This window comes from Chaetodon trifascialis, chromosome 3 (assembly GCF_039877785.1).
Source record: "Chaetodon trifascialis isolate fChaTrf1 chromosome 3, fChaTrf1.hap1, whole genome shotgun sequence".
Classification (NCBI taxonomy): Eukaryota; Metazoa; Chordata; class Actinopteri; order Chaetodontiformes; family Chaetodontidae; genus Chaetodon; species Chaetodon trifascialis.
Window position 1 is genome coordinate 120425 of NC_092058.1, and position 15153 is coordinate 135577.

Below are 15153 nucleotides of genomic sequence, written 5' to 3' on the forward strand. Positions count from 1 at the left end.
AATCCAGTGCAGCATGGAGTGGCCAGAAGTGCCAATAGAGAAACCCTACAAGGAGACCAGAGAGGACTGTAACTGGATAGGTTGACAGATGAGCACCAGCACAGATAAAGAGATAATGTACCTGGACAGCTCGACAGATATGCACCAGCACAAGTACAGCAATAATGTAGCAGGACAGGTAGACAGGCATGCACCTTGTCAGGAGAGATAATGTATCTGGACATGTAGGCAGACATATACCTGGATAGGTAGACAGGCAGGATGTCCTCCGCAGTTTTCTTACTGGTGAAGATCCTGCAGAGCGTCCCATAGGCCTCAGCTCGACCATCCACCCACCTATCTGACATCACAGTGACATCACAGTGACCAGCTGGAGAAGACACAAAGAGAGTTTATCATGTCGATAGTGACCCGCACAGAGGATGAAGTACCTGTACTGTGTGTACTAATGCGTACAGTGTCAGGATCCAGCTTCTCTTCAACTACCACATCAATTACCCATCAATCATCCATTCATCGACCTGGCCCTCTTTTCTCGGGAGCCTGCGGTCTCGTCTGGCTCAGAGTACATGGGATTTCTCGGATCAAATTTCAAAGCTTTAACTCCAAAAAGAGGTTTCACTCTGAACAATTTTGGGGAACCCTCTTCTGCAGAGCAACCAGGAAAGTCTCAACTGAGTGGGGAATTTTGTACATAGTGAGACAGAGAAACTGACTCTGTGGCTGTGTTGAACAGGGTATGAATTATCTTTACACTGTATGTTGGATGTTTGCACTGTGGTTATCTATATTACATTGAATTTTGCAGAGTTGTGTGTTTCTTGCATGCCAATGTGTTCTGCTCACTGTCTGATCCTTGTAGACTACAAATTATATTTTGTTGGACGGAAATTCTGCCTGGATAAAAATGTCTGCAAAATTATTAATCGTAATTGTAATTATCCACCTGCAACTACACTGTAGTATTGTTGTGTCGCACTGTACTGAGTACTGACCAGGGACAGCAGGGTCTCTGTTGGTCAGAGCAGCATCAAACAGCCAGCAGCCAAACAAGTGGAGGAGGGAGTCCACGTTACACCTGAAGGGGGAGGGGAAGGGTCGGGGGGAAGAGAACTGGGGGATAAAGGAAGGGGGGTGATGGGTGGAAGAAGATGTCTGAGGGAAGAATGAAGTCCATAAGTCATAACCTAACTCTTGAGGTGGGTCAAACACATCAAGACAAGAAGTGTTGCACCTGGACAGCTAAAGAGCCATGAGCCTGGACGGATACACAGGAGTCCACAAACATACACTGTCATACCATAAGAGGTTTATTTGTTGTCCTGGAAACATTTGCAGGTTTTAGTCGTCTGTTGTGTAGAGGTGGGGGGTTGATGGAAGGAGTGGCACTGGGCATGGTCAGTATGTTCACCGGGATGGGTGGGGCACTTCCAGAACGAGGTCGAGAGAGACCTGAGGAGACCAGAGAACAAGTGATCTGCTCTGTTTCTACAAATGAAAACCATCGATCAAATCCGCGTAGGGCGGCAGGTGGATGGGGCTTACCATAGGAGGGGAGGCGGTCTCTGAATGGGTTCCTGGTCACAGCAACACCTGTGAGTAGATGAGGTGAAAAATAACTGAAAACTGAAAAGCAAAGGTCAGAGGCAACAATGAGACTTAGTTTTGATCAACTTTATCAATAAGATTAACTTAAATCAATGAGAGACATTTTTGCTCCTGTAGGTCCAACAAAGAGTAGAACAGGTTCTGGTTCTTGTTATGTTTCTGCTGTCAGGTGAGTCACAGCTTTGATTGCTTTGATTAGCTTATTTATTGGATTGACCTGATCAGTTTGGGTTCATATGATTTACCGAGAGAAGGTAACCGGTCTCTGAAATGAAGCCTTGTTGTTAGTCCTGGTGAAACAGCAGTGACAGCAACAGTAACAATAAACAATAACAACGTCAACAGCAGGAAGAACAGTAACAATGACAGAATTATTATTATTATTATATCCATGTGTAATGTGTGTGTGTCAATGTATTGGTAGTGTGTGTATACCAGTGTGAGGCAGCAGTTGCTCTGTTGGTTCTTTGTTGACCACAGTTACACCTGTAGAAATGCAAGTTTAAGTTACTTCTCACACCAGTACAAAATATTGGAGAAAACAAAAATAAGATTCAGACTGTAAAACAAAATTATTCTCCTCTTTCCTCTCAGCTGATGATGACTTTTGACATACTGTGAGTGAGTATGCAAAAGCACGATTTGAACGAAGATGACTGAATGTTGATGTGATGATACAAAGTATCGGCAGATATAATATAAATTGGTTATAAGATGGTTATAAGTCACTAAGTGATCACTGTATCATTAAATGTAGAAAAGAACACAAAACTCAACAGTTAAACAGTTCATAATACAAATTGAGTACTCCAATTTGACACAACTTTTTTGAAGATGAACTGAATGATGTACAATTGGATGACAAGTGAGTCATTAAGATCACATGAGTCATGGTGTAAATGGGTGTTAAACAAAATATGGGGAGAGATTTCAGTACTATATTGTAAGTGGCTGAAAAGTGGTGTCGCAGACCACCTCCTCTGTTCAGAGATGGCCATTCCAGCTTGAGGTGGATGGCTTCTTTCACTCCTCTTCAAAACCATCAGTCTTCAACAGGGACAGCAGCGGTCACTAGTTTACTTCTAGATGACTAGGGTCATTTTCACACCTGACCAAGCGGACTTGGTTCGACTGGGGAGCTGAAAGTCACAACATTGTTGCATTTATCACTTGTTTCAGTTCTGCTTTCACTCTGTGATTTCTATAGCGCACCAAACTTTCTGAGCAGCATCACGTGGTTGATAGGGGTGGACATAGTAGGAGGGGAAATCCCTCCCTCCCGGCCTGGAAAAACAACAGTAAACATGGATCATCATGTGAAGTTGGCTGTTTTGGGGATGGTGTTTCTCTTTATGTTTCAAATGCACATGGCTCAGCAAGTGGTGCAATATGACTGCCTGGTAAGGCAGCGAGGCATGGAGCATTTCGCAGTGTCACGAATAAAAGAGAGGTGGCACCGGAGGAGAAGGCTGAGGAGACTGTTGACAGACTACAGGTTGTTGGTGTTGCTACACAGACGGCGTGGCAAGGTATGTAACCTCAAAAAGTACAAACAGGAGTGGACTAGCCGTCTTGTATTGTGCTTGGTCACACTATTTTAGGGAATGCTACAACGTTAGTGAACGCAACTGTTCCTATAATGCTATTGTAGCTTGTCACTACATACATTTGGTCCTGTGTTTGGTCCGGTGAGCTTTCACACCATACGAACTGAACCAGGGTTCACTTGCAAGTGAACCGAGACCCATGTTGTACCTGTTTTTGGGTTAGGGTTAGGTTATTTCAACAGCTAGACTGTCAAACAATGTTTGGAGAGTCAAAAACTGAAACTGTGAAAGTGAGGGGGACAGAGGTCCTGGATCACATAGGGTTCAGGGATCAGGTGGGGGTTAGAGGTCAGAAATCAGTATACCCAGGAAGGCATCGACCAGTGTGCTGATTCCTCTCATGGCTCTGAAGAAGATGTCTGGTAGCTGACTGTCTCCTCTTAATGGCTCCTCCTGGGAGGAAGGAGTTGAACAAACAACCACCTGGCGACTGACATCCACTGGGTTACTGTAAGGAGATTTATTGACATTTGAAGATTTACTATATTTACTGTCAATATAAAAAAAAAAACTTCAGACTCATGAGATAAACAACATCAAGTCAAAAATATGTGACCAGCCACAAGAAAACCAGCATTAAGTTGACCCAGCACAAGTTGTGTAAACAAAGAAAAATCGATTTACAAAAAAAAAAAAGTGATTTTACCTTTTTTTTTGCAGAATATGTAAGTTGAAATAACGAAGAAGCCACTCCATGTTTAAAATAAACTTTGTACTTGAATTTGGGTTGTTTTAGAGGAAATTCCCGCTGGCAGCTTGGTCCTAGTTGGGGATGTGGCAATTCAACAGTAAATTAGCATAATGAGACTTGTTGCTGGTTTTCTCGTGGCTGGTCACATATGTGAGAAACAGTAAACCGTTTCTGTGGGCCATGAGGTTTGTTATGGAGATGACATTTAAGATCAGATGTCTCAAAGCTCTACACAATGAATAGCAAAAGTGAGACAAAAAAGGCACAATTTGAAGATCGTTTAAAACAGAGATAAAATAAAGATTAGCTGTGATGTACCAAAGCACAACAGAGCCCTGACCATGGAAATATGCTTCTATTCTGAAAATAAGTTTAAATCAATCTGGTACTATTACAAAATATTTTCATTTTTGGATATATCCAAAGCAACGTACATATGCACACCGATGGCACAGCATCGGGGCCAGTTCTGGGGTTCAGTATTTTGCCCAAGGATACTTCAGCATGTGAACTGCCGAGGCCAGGGATTGAACCACAGACCTTCTGAGGTGGATGACTGCTCTATCTCCTGAGCCACAGCTGCCCATTTTCTAGAGATGTCTGTCTGCTTTTGAGTCTGATTCAGGTCGTTCACCCACCACCTGCTCCTGAGGATGAGATGTTCATTGGTCATGAGTACACCATCTGGGGATTCTCTACTTGCCTGCCCACTCTAATATGAAGTTCTTTGTTGGATTGCCTATGATCAGCAGTTGCACAACTCTCAACTTGATCATTACAGATCTTTTTTCTTTTTTTTTACCACCTCCCTGTCTCTGCATCTCAGTGTTGCATTTGGGTCCCATTACTAGTAAAAGACATGACAGAATGATTTGACCATGTGGACCCAGCTGCCTCAGACATGGAGGTCAGAAAATTTCTACAAGCAATTAGTCATCAAGGGAAATTCATTGATTAGCACGGTCACACCCTGAACACTCTCACTGCAACAAGAAGCCATGCTCGCACAACTGACCCGGAACCCTTTGCAGGTGACATGGAAAATGTCAAGAGTTTCTTTAGCAATGTACCACAAAGATTTAATGTTTGATGATACTGACCACATGGGAGATGCCTCCAGCGGACTGCTGAGACTCCAATAAGAAAGTAGGAGTGTGGCAGCCTACTCTGGGGATTTTTGTACCCTGGTAGTAGACTCCTGTTGGAATGAGAAGGTTCTGCAAGGAGTACTTATGCAAGGACTAAATGACAGTTGAAAGATGAATTAGCAACCAGTTATTTGCCAGATGAGTTGCAATCCCCGGTTAACTTCACCGTCTAGTTAGATCACTGGTTGCACAAACACTCTCACCAAGTGAGAGGTGGTGTGACTAACTTATCTCATCCATGTTCAGGTTTTCTCCATGTGCTTACGGTAAGCAGGTGTAAGTACCCAATGAGAGTCCACCACTCCTGCAGATGAGGAGCCCAACCGGGCTCAGGAGAAGAGACAGTGGCAGTTACAGGTTAGTCTGTGCTTAGACTGTGCCAATTCTGGACACTGCATCACAATCTGCCAAAAGACTCGTCCCATGAATAGCTGTGGGGGTTCTGGTGAGTCAGGAGTGATCTTTCCCCCTTCATTCCTAGATTGCACCTAGCCACTAGCATTTATTATTAAGGTTTGTCTCTACCATTACAGACCCTTATTGACTCTGGAGCTCAGAATAGTTTTATTGACAAGGAAGTAGTAAGCAGTATGGCTTACCTCTGGAACATCTGTCTCTGCCCATCAACACCTCTTTAGTTTTTAGGTTTTCCCTGGCTAAAATTAAACGGCCCTAATTTCAACTGGTCCAGCAATAAAATCACAGCATGGAGTTCCTATTGTCTCTGCTCACTGTGTGCTTTCTACTCTGTTCACAACAAAGTAATCCCCCAACTCTGTCAAATCCCGTCCACTTGATCTGTCTAATGTTCCTGAGGAATATCATGATCTAGGTGAAGTTTTCAGTAAAGAGCTCGTGGTGTCTCCACCCCCCAACCATCTTTATGATTATGCAATCCACCTATTGCCAGCTATACCACCTGTCACACCCAGAAGAAGCCATGGAGACATACACAGAGCCATGGAGTCCCTGGTGGCAGGTATTATACATCCCTCCTCCTGTCCTGTTGGTGCATTTGGTGTTGTTAATTTTTAGTAGCGTGTAATCCCTTTTGGTTTGTCTAACGCGCCTGCAGTGTTTCAGAACCACATTAATGATGTGCTACACAATTTCATTAATTATTTATCTACGTAGACAACATTCTGATCTTCTCCAAGAACTGGGAGAAACATGTTCATCATGTCCAGAAGGTCTTTCTAAGGTTATGGGAGAACACACTCTTTGTAAAGCAGAGAAATGCGCATTCCACACTGACTCTGTCTTCTTCCTAGGATACATCATCAACAGCGGTCAGGTGAAGAAAGATCCAGACAAGATAAAGGTAGTAGCAGAGTGGCGAGTACAGGAGAACCATAAACAGCTCCAGCGCTTCCTAGGACTCACCAACCTTTACAGAGGCTTCATTTGGGACTTCAGCAGAGTGACAGCACCACTAACCCGGCTCACATCCTCTTCCTCCCCATTTGTCTGGTCTCCGTAGACCCATGCAGCATTTGATAAACTGAAGGAGTTGTTCACCTCTGCCCCAGATCCTGCCCTTCAGTTTGTGGTAGAGGTAGAAACCTCTGGGGTGGGGGCTGTTTTGTATCAGAATTTAGGTCCTGATCAGAGGCTCCACCAATGTTCCTTTTTCTCCTGTAAACTGAACACTGCAAAGTGGAACGATGACGTGGGGGGCTGGGGAACTGTTGGCAGTGAAACTGATATTGGAGGACCGGTGGTTTGGACTAATCACAAGAATCTTGCACATATTCAGTCTGCCAAAAGATTTAAGCAGAATTGTCCCTGTTTTCAGTAGGTTCCAATTCAGACTTACCAACTGTACTGGTTCCAGAAGCATCAAGCCAGATGCACTTTTCAGAGTACATAACCCAGCCGAGACAGAGAAGACTACCGAGCCCACCAGCTTCCTGTGTGGTGGCCGCGCTCTCCTGGGAAATTGAGTTGGCAGTAAGAGAAGCCCAATGGCTTCAACCTGGCCCAGGTGAGGGACTACCTAACCAATTATTTGTACCTGATGCTGCATGTTCTCAGGTTCTCCAGTGGGCTTACATATCCCAGTTCACATGCCATTTGGGTATTGGTCACACTGTCCAGATGCGGATGCGACATTTTTGGTGGACCAGGATGAAAGCGGATACCCAGGACTTTGTCTCTGCCTGTACAGTGTGTGCCTGATGGAAGCTCTCCCATTAAGCCCCTACTATTACTGGTCATCCCTGGTCACACATTGCTGTGGACTTTGTCATGTGGTTGCCTCCATCCCATAGTAACACTGTTATGGCTCTCCCAAACCTCCCATCAGATAAACAGATGGCAGAGCTGTTAGTCCATCATGCGTTCCATCTGCATGGTATCCCTGCTGATATTATCTTGAATGTAGATCTTCAGTTTACATCGCAGGTTTGGAAGGAGTTCTGCTGGGTGCTGAAGGCTTCAGTCAGTCTCTTGTCAGGTTTCAATCCCCAGACCAACTGGCAGATGTAGAGGGCTAATCGGGATTTGGATTCCACCCTAAGGTGTGCTGGAGCCTCTAATCTACCCTTCTGGTTCACTTACCTGTCTTGGATTAAATATGCCCACAACTCTCTCTCTACTTCTGCCACAGGTATCATTATTTTTGAGGCTTCTCTAGGTTATCAACCACCTCTGTTTCATGCCCAAGAAAGAGAAATAATGGTCCAGTCAGTCCAAATGCATCTCTGCCAGCAGAGACTTGGTTTGCCCTGTTAAGAACTATGGAGGAAAACGGATGTCTCGCTCACCATTACTGGACCTGTTCCACCATATAAACCAGGTCAGAAAGTTTGGTTGTCTGCAAGAAATATTCCTATTAAAACTGAATCATCCATTATGTAACACGGTCACCTTCTGTTTCAGTCTCTGAGTTTGCCCTGCTTTGCTTGCTGCGTGCCTGCCCTCTTTATTTGGTGAACTCCATTCTGGGAAAACTGGGTTTCTTTCTGTTCATACAATTTCAGAACTATTTTATGAAAGTGGTGATGTCTGACCCTAATAATGATATGATTGTACAATTAAATTGACTGTTGATATATAAAATGTGGGCAACACATTGGGTCAGCTAAAACTAGTGCTGTCAATCGATTAAAATATTTAATTGCGATTAATCTCATGAATGTCAGAGTTAACTCGCGATTAATCGCAAATTAATCACATTTTTATTTATTCTAAATGACCCTTGAATTATCATTTTAATACTGTTATCAACATGGAAAAGTGGATAGGCTTGTTTTGTGCAAATGTTTTTGAGTGAAAACAACAACGTGTAGTGTTATATTTCACACTAACATTCTCACTTTGAGCAGTCATTCACATTTGAATGAATCAAATCTCACACAATTTAACACTGTCAATAAACAGATGACAAAAAAATAAACACTTGGTTACAAAAAAGCCCCTTCAAAAGCCCTTTCTAAGGGATCAAAACTGGGTGATACAAGATAAAGTTACCAAATGTACATCATTGTAAACTAGGACTCAGTCTATAGTGCACTTAAACCATGACTTAAACTTTCCTTTCTTAAGTTTCCTTTGAACATAATAGTATCCATATGCCTCTGTCGAAAGCCATCCATTGTTGCCTGGTTTTGACAAGGAGGCGGCGGCGAATGCGAATTCGTGTGTTTGGCCATCAAGTGCTATTTCAGACTGGATGTGCTGCGGTGATAATTCAGTTCACACCGACAATACGCACAGATAACTTTGGTCTTGTCAGTCGACCCATCTGGCAACTTTTTGAAACTAAACTTTCCATTCAGAATCTTGTTCGCATCCAGTTCGGTGTTTCGCACTAGACATCCACACAAACGGTAGCCTACTCCTTTACAGTTGGCGAGCAGGCAAGACCAAACACGTGCGTGGGGCGTGCCTATTGTTTTGTTTCCGGTTTACAACTGGATCCTGTAGTTTTTCTTATGTTACTAGCAGTGGCCACAGCTTATAAAAAAAAACTACGAGTTCACAAGGTCACAAAGATCGTTAATTTCGCGATAAAAAAAATTACACCATTAAAATTGATTTGCGTTAATGCGTTAATAACGCCATATTTTTGACAGCACCAGCTAAAACATTACATAAAAACAAACAGACCTCAGCGCTAAATATTGGCCTTTTATATGGTAAACTGCACAGGACCCCGTGTAACACAGTAAATGCCAATGATTTGAAAAACATATTCAACAGAAAAGCTTGCCGAGAATTAGAGGAAGTATTTTTAATGACATGACATGAAACATGGTGCTGAACAAGTACCTGTTTGCCTATGGATGAGATAAAATATGTTTCCAAAACTGAAACCCAGTAACAACTAAAGAATAATTAAACCATTGTGATGTTGTTACCTGTGGTGAGTTACCTGAAAAGGTGCAAGAACCTGAACCAGGTGTGAGGGACTCTTTCGTCATCCATGTCTGCAGGTATCAGAGCAGCATCTTCATCTGGGACTTTAAAGTGAGGGAAGGACGGACCGAAGGTCAAGAGCAACAACCTGAACACACAACACAGACGTAAACAATGAGATACTGAGAGTAGTGTGGTGGAGCTACTGAGACAGAATTGCAGGCAGAAGGGTTCCCTAACAATCACACAGCTGGCTTGTTTGTGTGTGTGTGTGTGTGTGTGTGTGTGTGTGTGTGTGTGTGTGTGTGTGTGTGTGTGTGTGTGTGTGTGTGTGTGTGTGTGTGTGTCTCTGTGTGTGTGTGTGTGTGTGTGTGTGTGTGTGTGTGTGTGTGTGTGTGTGTGTGTTTGTTTGTTTGTTTGTTGACAGGTTGGTTAGATTGTTGATTTGTTAGATTGTTGGTTTGTAAGATGGCTGTTTAGTTGCTTTGTTGGGTTTACCTGGAGGTCAGGGCAGTGATGACTCGGTTCCACTGTTCCACCACGGCAGGCTGATGTCGCCACCTGCTCAACATCTGTCTCCCCGTCAGCCACAGAGAGCGAGATGGAAAACACCGAGAGCAAGACAGCAACCAGACCTCAAACAGCACTGCCATCGATAGGTCAGACAGCTGCTCTGACACACCGCCTGCAGAGAGAGTGTGAGACAGACAGGTGAGACAGAGACAGGTGAGAAAGAGAGAGAGAATAGAATATAGCAGAATGCTTCTTTATTTATTTTTTTGTCGCTGCATATTGTACAAGATTTTCTGTAGCTGCTAATACGGTTCATTTAACATTCACACATGCACACACCCAAACTGCAAGAGATAAAATAATAATTCAAATGTGGCATTTTAGAAACTACTACTTGTACATTGTCCCAAATGCTACTGCACCTTATAAAGATATTGCTGCTTTTATACTTCTATACAGATTTTTTCAGATGTTATTGCATATTTCCTTAGTGTGTGGAAATACTGCTCGCAGCCTGCTAGCTCAACAGCTGTGCCCAAGTTTCAATTTTCAATTTCAATTTCAATTTATTTGTATAGCGCCAAATCACAACAGAAGTTGTCTCAGGACACTTTCCATATAGAGCTGGTACAGACTCTTTTATCTACAGAGAACCAACAATTCCCTCATGAGCAAGCACTTGGCGACAGTGGCGAGGAAAAACTTCCTTTTAACAGGCAGAAACCTCAGACTGAACCAGACTCTGGGTGGGCGGCCATCTGCCTCCACCGGTTGGATAGAAGTTTCCTGGACTTAGCCAAGTTTCAGTATTAATCATCAGGTAACTGTCCAGAATGGGTGCCCATGATGATAAACCTAGTCTCAGCCATTCCATTTTGGTGAAAAGTGACCAGGTGTTGGTGATGAAAGGGCTGGGTAGCAGTGGTCTCTGAGGGGCCTCCCTTAGCCTTGATTGGATAATGGCCAGCATCCTCACTTGTGTCTTTGTTCTCTCTGCCATCTTTGACACCAACCACATGGTATGGTAATCCATGGACACCCCAATGTTCTTGCTATCTTCGTCGGTATCCGATAAGAATGCTGGAAGATACTTGTGACAAATTTGTTCTTTGTTCTGATACCTAGAAGTACTTCATGACTGTTGAAGCTTGATGCACCAATGTCGAATTTCAGGAAAAGGAGTAAAGTGACAACAGAACACTGTTACATTTCAGAGAGCACAGAAACGCTGCATCTGTCCACATCACCACCGTAACAGAGACAGACAGGTCAGAGATAGTCAAATGAGGACAGATGGGTACGAGACAGACAGGTGAAAAGACAAAGGGGAGGTGCCACGAGCACACCTGTAGTGGTGGGTTGAGCCATCATGGCATGGTTGATGCAGAGCAGGAAGTGCAGCAGTGTCTCCCAGGTGTCTCTGCTCATTAAAGTGCTCTCTCTGGCCAACGACTGAACTGCACACAACACCTGCTGACAGAGAGACAGGTAGACCGGACTCACATGCTCTGACCTGTGGGGGAGGGAATGAGGAAGACATTAAGTTACATTAAAGTTGGTAAGTTAAAAAAAAACAAAAAACAAACTCACAGTATCAGTTGTTTCAGAATACACCAGAAAACTAACTCTGTTTACGTCAAGGTGACAAAGCCTTTTGGGAGCCAAGCTAGATAGCAGCTGTATCTAAACTTAAATAAACACATTTTACATTTGGTCTACAATCAGCCGAAAATCCTCTCAGAGCTTTGAACATGGTGAGGGGACTTGGAAATTTTACTACCTACTCATGTGGCAGTAAAGTTCTGGCCTTTATTTTGAAGACAACACCAAGTCTTTCTTTCCGGGGTTCTTGCTAGCATAACAAAGAGTAGACAACCAAAGAGTTTAGCCACATCATAAAATATGCAGATGTTTGCTTGAGCTGCAACATCAGGAAGTGTGTCTGGACACAGCAACTCATAGTTTGGTGAGCAGCACTACACCTTTAGCCTGTCCCCATGAGAATGACTGTGACTTCCAGCTTGCACTCAGGTGTTTCTCATCATAGAGTGCATTTACAAGGTTTTGAACCTTTTTTCTGTTTTTGCTTATATTTGGGGGCTGCACGGTGGCGCAGCAGGTAGTGCGCGTGCCTCACAGCAAGAAGGGTGTCTGATCGTTGGCCTGCAGATGCAACTTGATCTCTCACCATCTCAGCCACTATGAGTCAAGAACCTGGATAAGGTGTTTACCTGTACTCCAGGTAGTATTAGAGGATGTAGTAAGACTGAAATTTTATTTCTATGTACAACTGCTGTTGACAGTGCAGAATATATGTGTGTGTGTGTGTGTGTGTGTGTGTGTGTGTGTGTGTGTGTGTGTGTGTGTGTTACAACAATCTACCTCCAGCCTATATTAATCAGTTCCTTTAGACTGTCACTTACAAGGTGCGCACACATGTAATCAGGGTAAACAGGAAACCTTTAGCCTATATTAACTGCATCAAGCACGGGTGAGGTTCAGACAGAAATTTGCAGCCTGAGCTGCACTCAGGTGGTATATCCAGGCCTGCCAAAACCAACACAAAGTCTTATCCAGGTTTCTGAAACCAGAAAAAGCCATTTACATGCTCAAAACTCAAACAGGATACTCAAAAAAAAAAAAAAAAAATCAAATCTAGGACAGTGAGAAGGTAAACGCACTCACAGCAGAGCATGTGAACATATTTATCACCATTAACTTTCAATGAGCGAATCACTTCTGAGGACTTTGCTGAACACAAACTGGTTCCACACAGGTGTAACAGTCTACCTCGGCATGAAAAGACTGTAGAGGTGCCGGAGGATCTTCTGGACATACAGGTTAGGCTCTCTACTGATTGGTGGAGGGATGGAGTCTCTCGGAGAAACCAGGGCCATCAGCCAATCAGTGTAGATATCCACACAGACTCTGACAGTGTCTGCATCCAATGGGAGAGTCAAACCATAACACAACACCTCCATTGTCCACTTTACCTGAAAAAACAAAACACCAACAGGGATTTTATATTCTTAACCAATCACATTGTCTGTATCAGCTGATGTGACGTCTACTTCAGGTCGCGCTCTGTCACTTTTCAGCTGGTCAGGGACACCTTAAACCGAAATCAGTGTAATCTAACATGACCCTTCATGAAGGTCATAATGTACACTGATTGTTTTGGAGGATGCAGTTCGTAGTGCCGTTGAACTGTGTTGTGTTAAACTGCCAGGTGTTTCTGGTATTTTGTCTACCCTCACTGATAGAAATGTGAATGTGTCACAGTGAACAGTGTTGACTGATGGAGTGAATGATTATTAGACTCAACTTCAACTGCTGGTCAAACACTGAAAACAGATTACATATCAACACCTGAGTGTGTGTTTACGTTTCCATAGAGGTCACACACACGCACACACGCACACACACACACACACACACACACACACACACACACACACACACACACACACACACACACACACACACACACACACACACACACACACACACACAACCTGTCTGTCTGTGTGCAGCAGGCTGCGGGTGTCGGGCTTTCCCAGTCCAGCTCCCAGGGGCTTCACCGTGGCAACAACAACATCTCTGCCCACAGAAGGCGGGAAACAACTGAGAACACTCACATGACCCTGCCCACTTGACAGTGATTGGTCCATGGCTTGTGAACGACTGCTTATCTGAGAGACAGACAGACACAGAAAGAGAGATTTGAAAACTTTGACTTTATTCTATCAGTTTTTTAAGCAGCCATTTACTAAAAAACAACAATCCTCAAAACACAAATAGATGAATAAATAAATGACATCATCTCCTCAGAGACGATCAGCTGGTTTTCTATGAGTCTGTTTCTCTCTGAACTGATCATCTTTCATCTCTCTGTAAAAGTTAAAGTCAGTCATTATTCTGGCTTTCATCATCCTGGTATACAGCAGCTTCACATCAACGTCTACTGAATCGTCCATCTTCCTCTTCCTGCTGACATAAATGGACATCTTTGACTGTCCCAAGATCAAATTAAGCAGTTGACATTTGTGTTTTGCAGACTTTGTGTATATTTCTAAAGGCTGTTAGACTTTTTTTAAAATATCTTTTGTTTGTTAATGTTACTGATTATCTGTTTCCCCTGTAAGTTATTGATGTGTCTGTAAAAAGACAAAGTGAGGAAATTAAGAAGAAATACTGAAATTAAGAACTTTCTACTATATTAACAGCAGTACAGGCAGTAACAAACTGATTCACACCATTAAACCCAGTCCTACTGTAATCACAAACTGGATTAATCTGTTTTAAATGCTGAAAATCTGTTGGACTGATTTAATGTCACAAATGAAGTTGAGCGTCGTACCTGCGCAGCGGAGTCCGGGAGAGCGAGCTGCAGGTGAGCGAGCTGCAGGTGAGCGAGCTGCAGGTGAGCGAGCTGCAGGTGAGCGAGCTGCAGGTGAGCGAGCTGCAGGTGAGCGAGCTGCAGGTGAGCGAGCTGCAGGTGAGCGAGCTGCAGGTGAGCCTTCTGCTCATTCTGATATACACAGGTGAGCTGCCACCTGCTGACATGCTAATACAGACGCAAACAGTGAAAACAGGCAGGTCACTCTGGAAGTCAAAACTCTGAACTTGAACTCACCTCCTGCTGCTGCTGCCTTCAGGGTAGGCTGGGAAATGTGACACCTGTTTGCAAGGTCGGCTTCTTTTCTCTCCTGAGTTGTGACTGCCAGGCTCACACTTCACATTGATGTAATGTGTACGGTGACAGTACAGCAATACAGTTTACAGTCAATAAACAGGCTGAACCACTTTAACTGGCACAGTGTCCCTGAGCCCGTGACAAACAGGAAGCTGACAGAGACACAGAGGGACAGACAGGAGACTACTGACTTAATAGCAGAACAAACTGGGTGTTGTTCTGTGTGTTCCTCTTTGGTTGGTGCTGTACTCGAGGATAAGCATGTATTACACCATGACACCACGACATGTACTGTGTGGAAGACTGATGGAATGTGACACAAATAAGACAGAAGTGCAAAGAAACCGGATAAAACTACACACCATCTTTGATTTTTAGGTCAAAGTTATTGAGGTCTCTCGGTTCAAATCTCCGACCAGGAACTCGGAAAACACACTAAGGGTGTCCTCGAACGTTATTGATTAACACCTCAACCATTTCTCATAACAAAGGGGGTCAGGAGTCCAGTTACATCCTCAAAAAAATGATGTC

At 43.6% G+C, this 15153-nt stretch overlaps 1 protein-coding gene across 1 annotated transcript in view; it reads right to left on the minus strand.

The window, feature by feature from the left end:
• ralgapb (Ral GTPase activating protein non-catalytic subunit beta) overlaps positions 1–14318 on the minus strand; it is a 28066-nt gene extending 13748 nt beyond the window's left edge. The window contains exons 1-13 of the mRNA XM_070992659.1: positions 14287–14318; positions 13442–13618; positions 12717–12919; positions 11273–11439; positions 9912–10098; positions 9430–9561; positions 3521–3663; positions 2044–2094; positions 1854–1898; positions 1546–1593; positions 1301–1452; positions 996–1155; positions 241–370 (exon numbers count right to left, since the gene is read on the minus strand). Coding sequence (XP_070848760.1) covers positions 241–370; positions 996–1155; positions 1301–1452; positions 1546–1593; positions 1854–1898; positions 2044–2094; positions 3521–3663; positions 9430–9561; positions 9912–10098; positions 11273–11439; positions 12717–12919; positions 13442–13597 — 1574 coding nt within the window. The 5' untranslated portion in view covers positions 13598–13618; positions 14287–14318. The remainder of the gene's footprint in view (positions 1–240; positions 371–995; positions 1156–1300; positions 1453–1545; positions 1594–1853; positions 1899–2043; positions 2095–3520; positions 3664–9429; positions 9562–9911; positions 10099–11272; positions 11440–12716; positions 12920–13441; positions 13619–14286) is intronic.
• Positions 14319–15153: the final 835 nt, after the last annotated feature.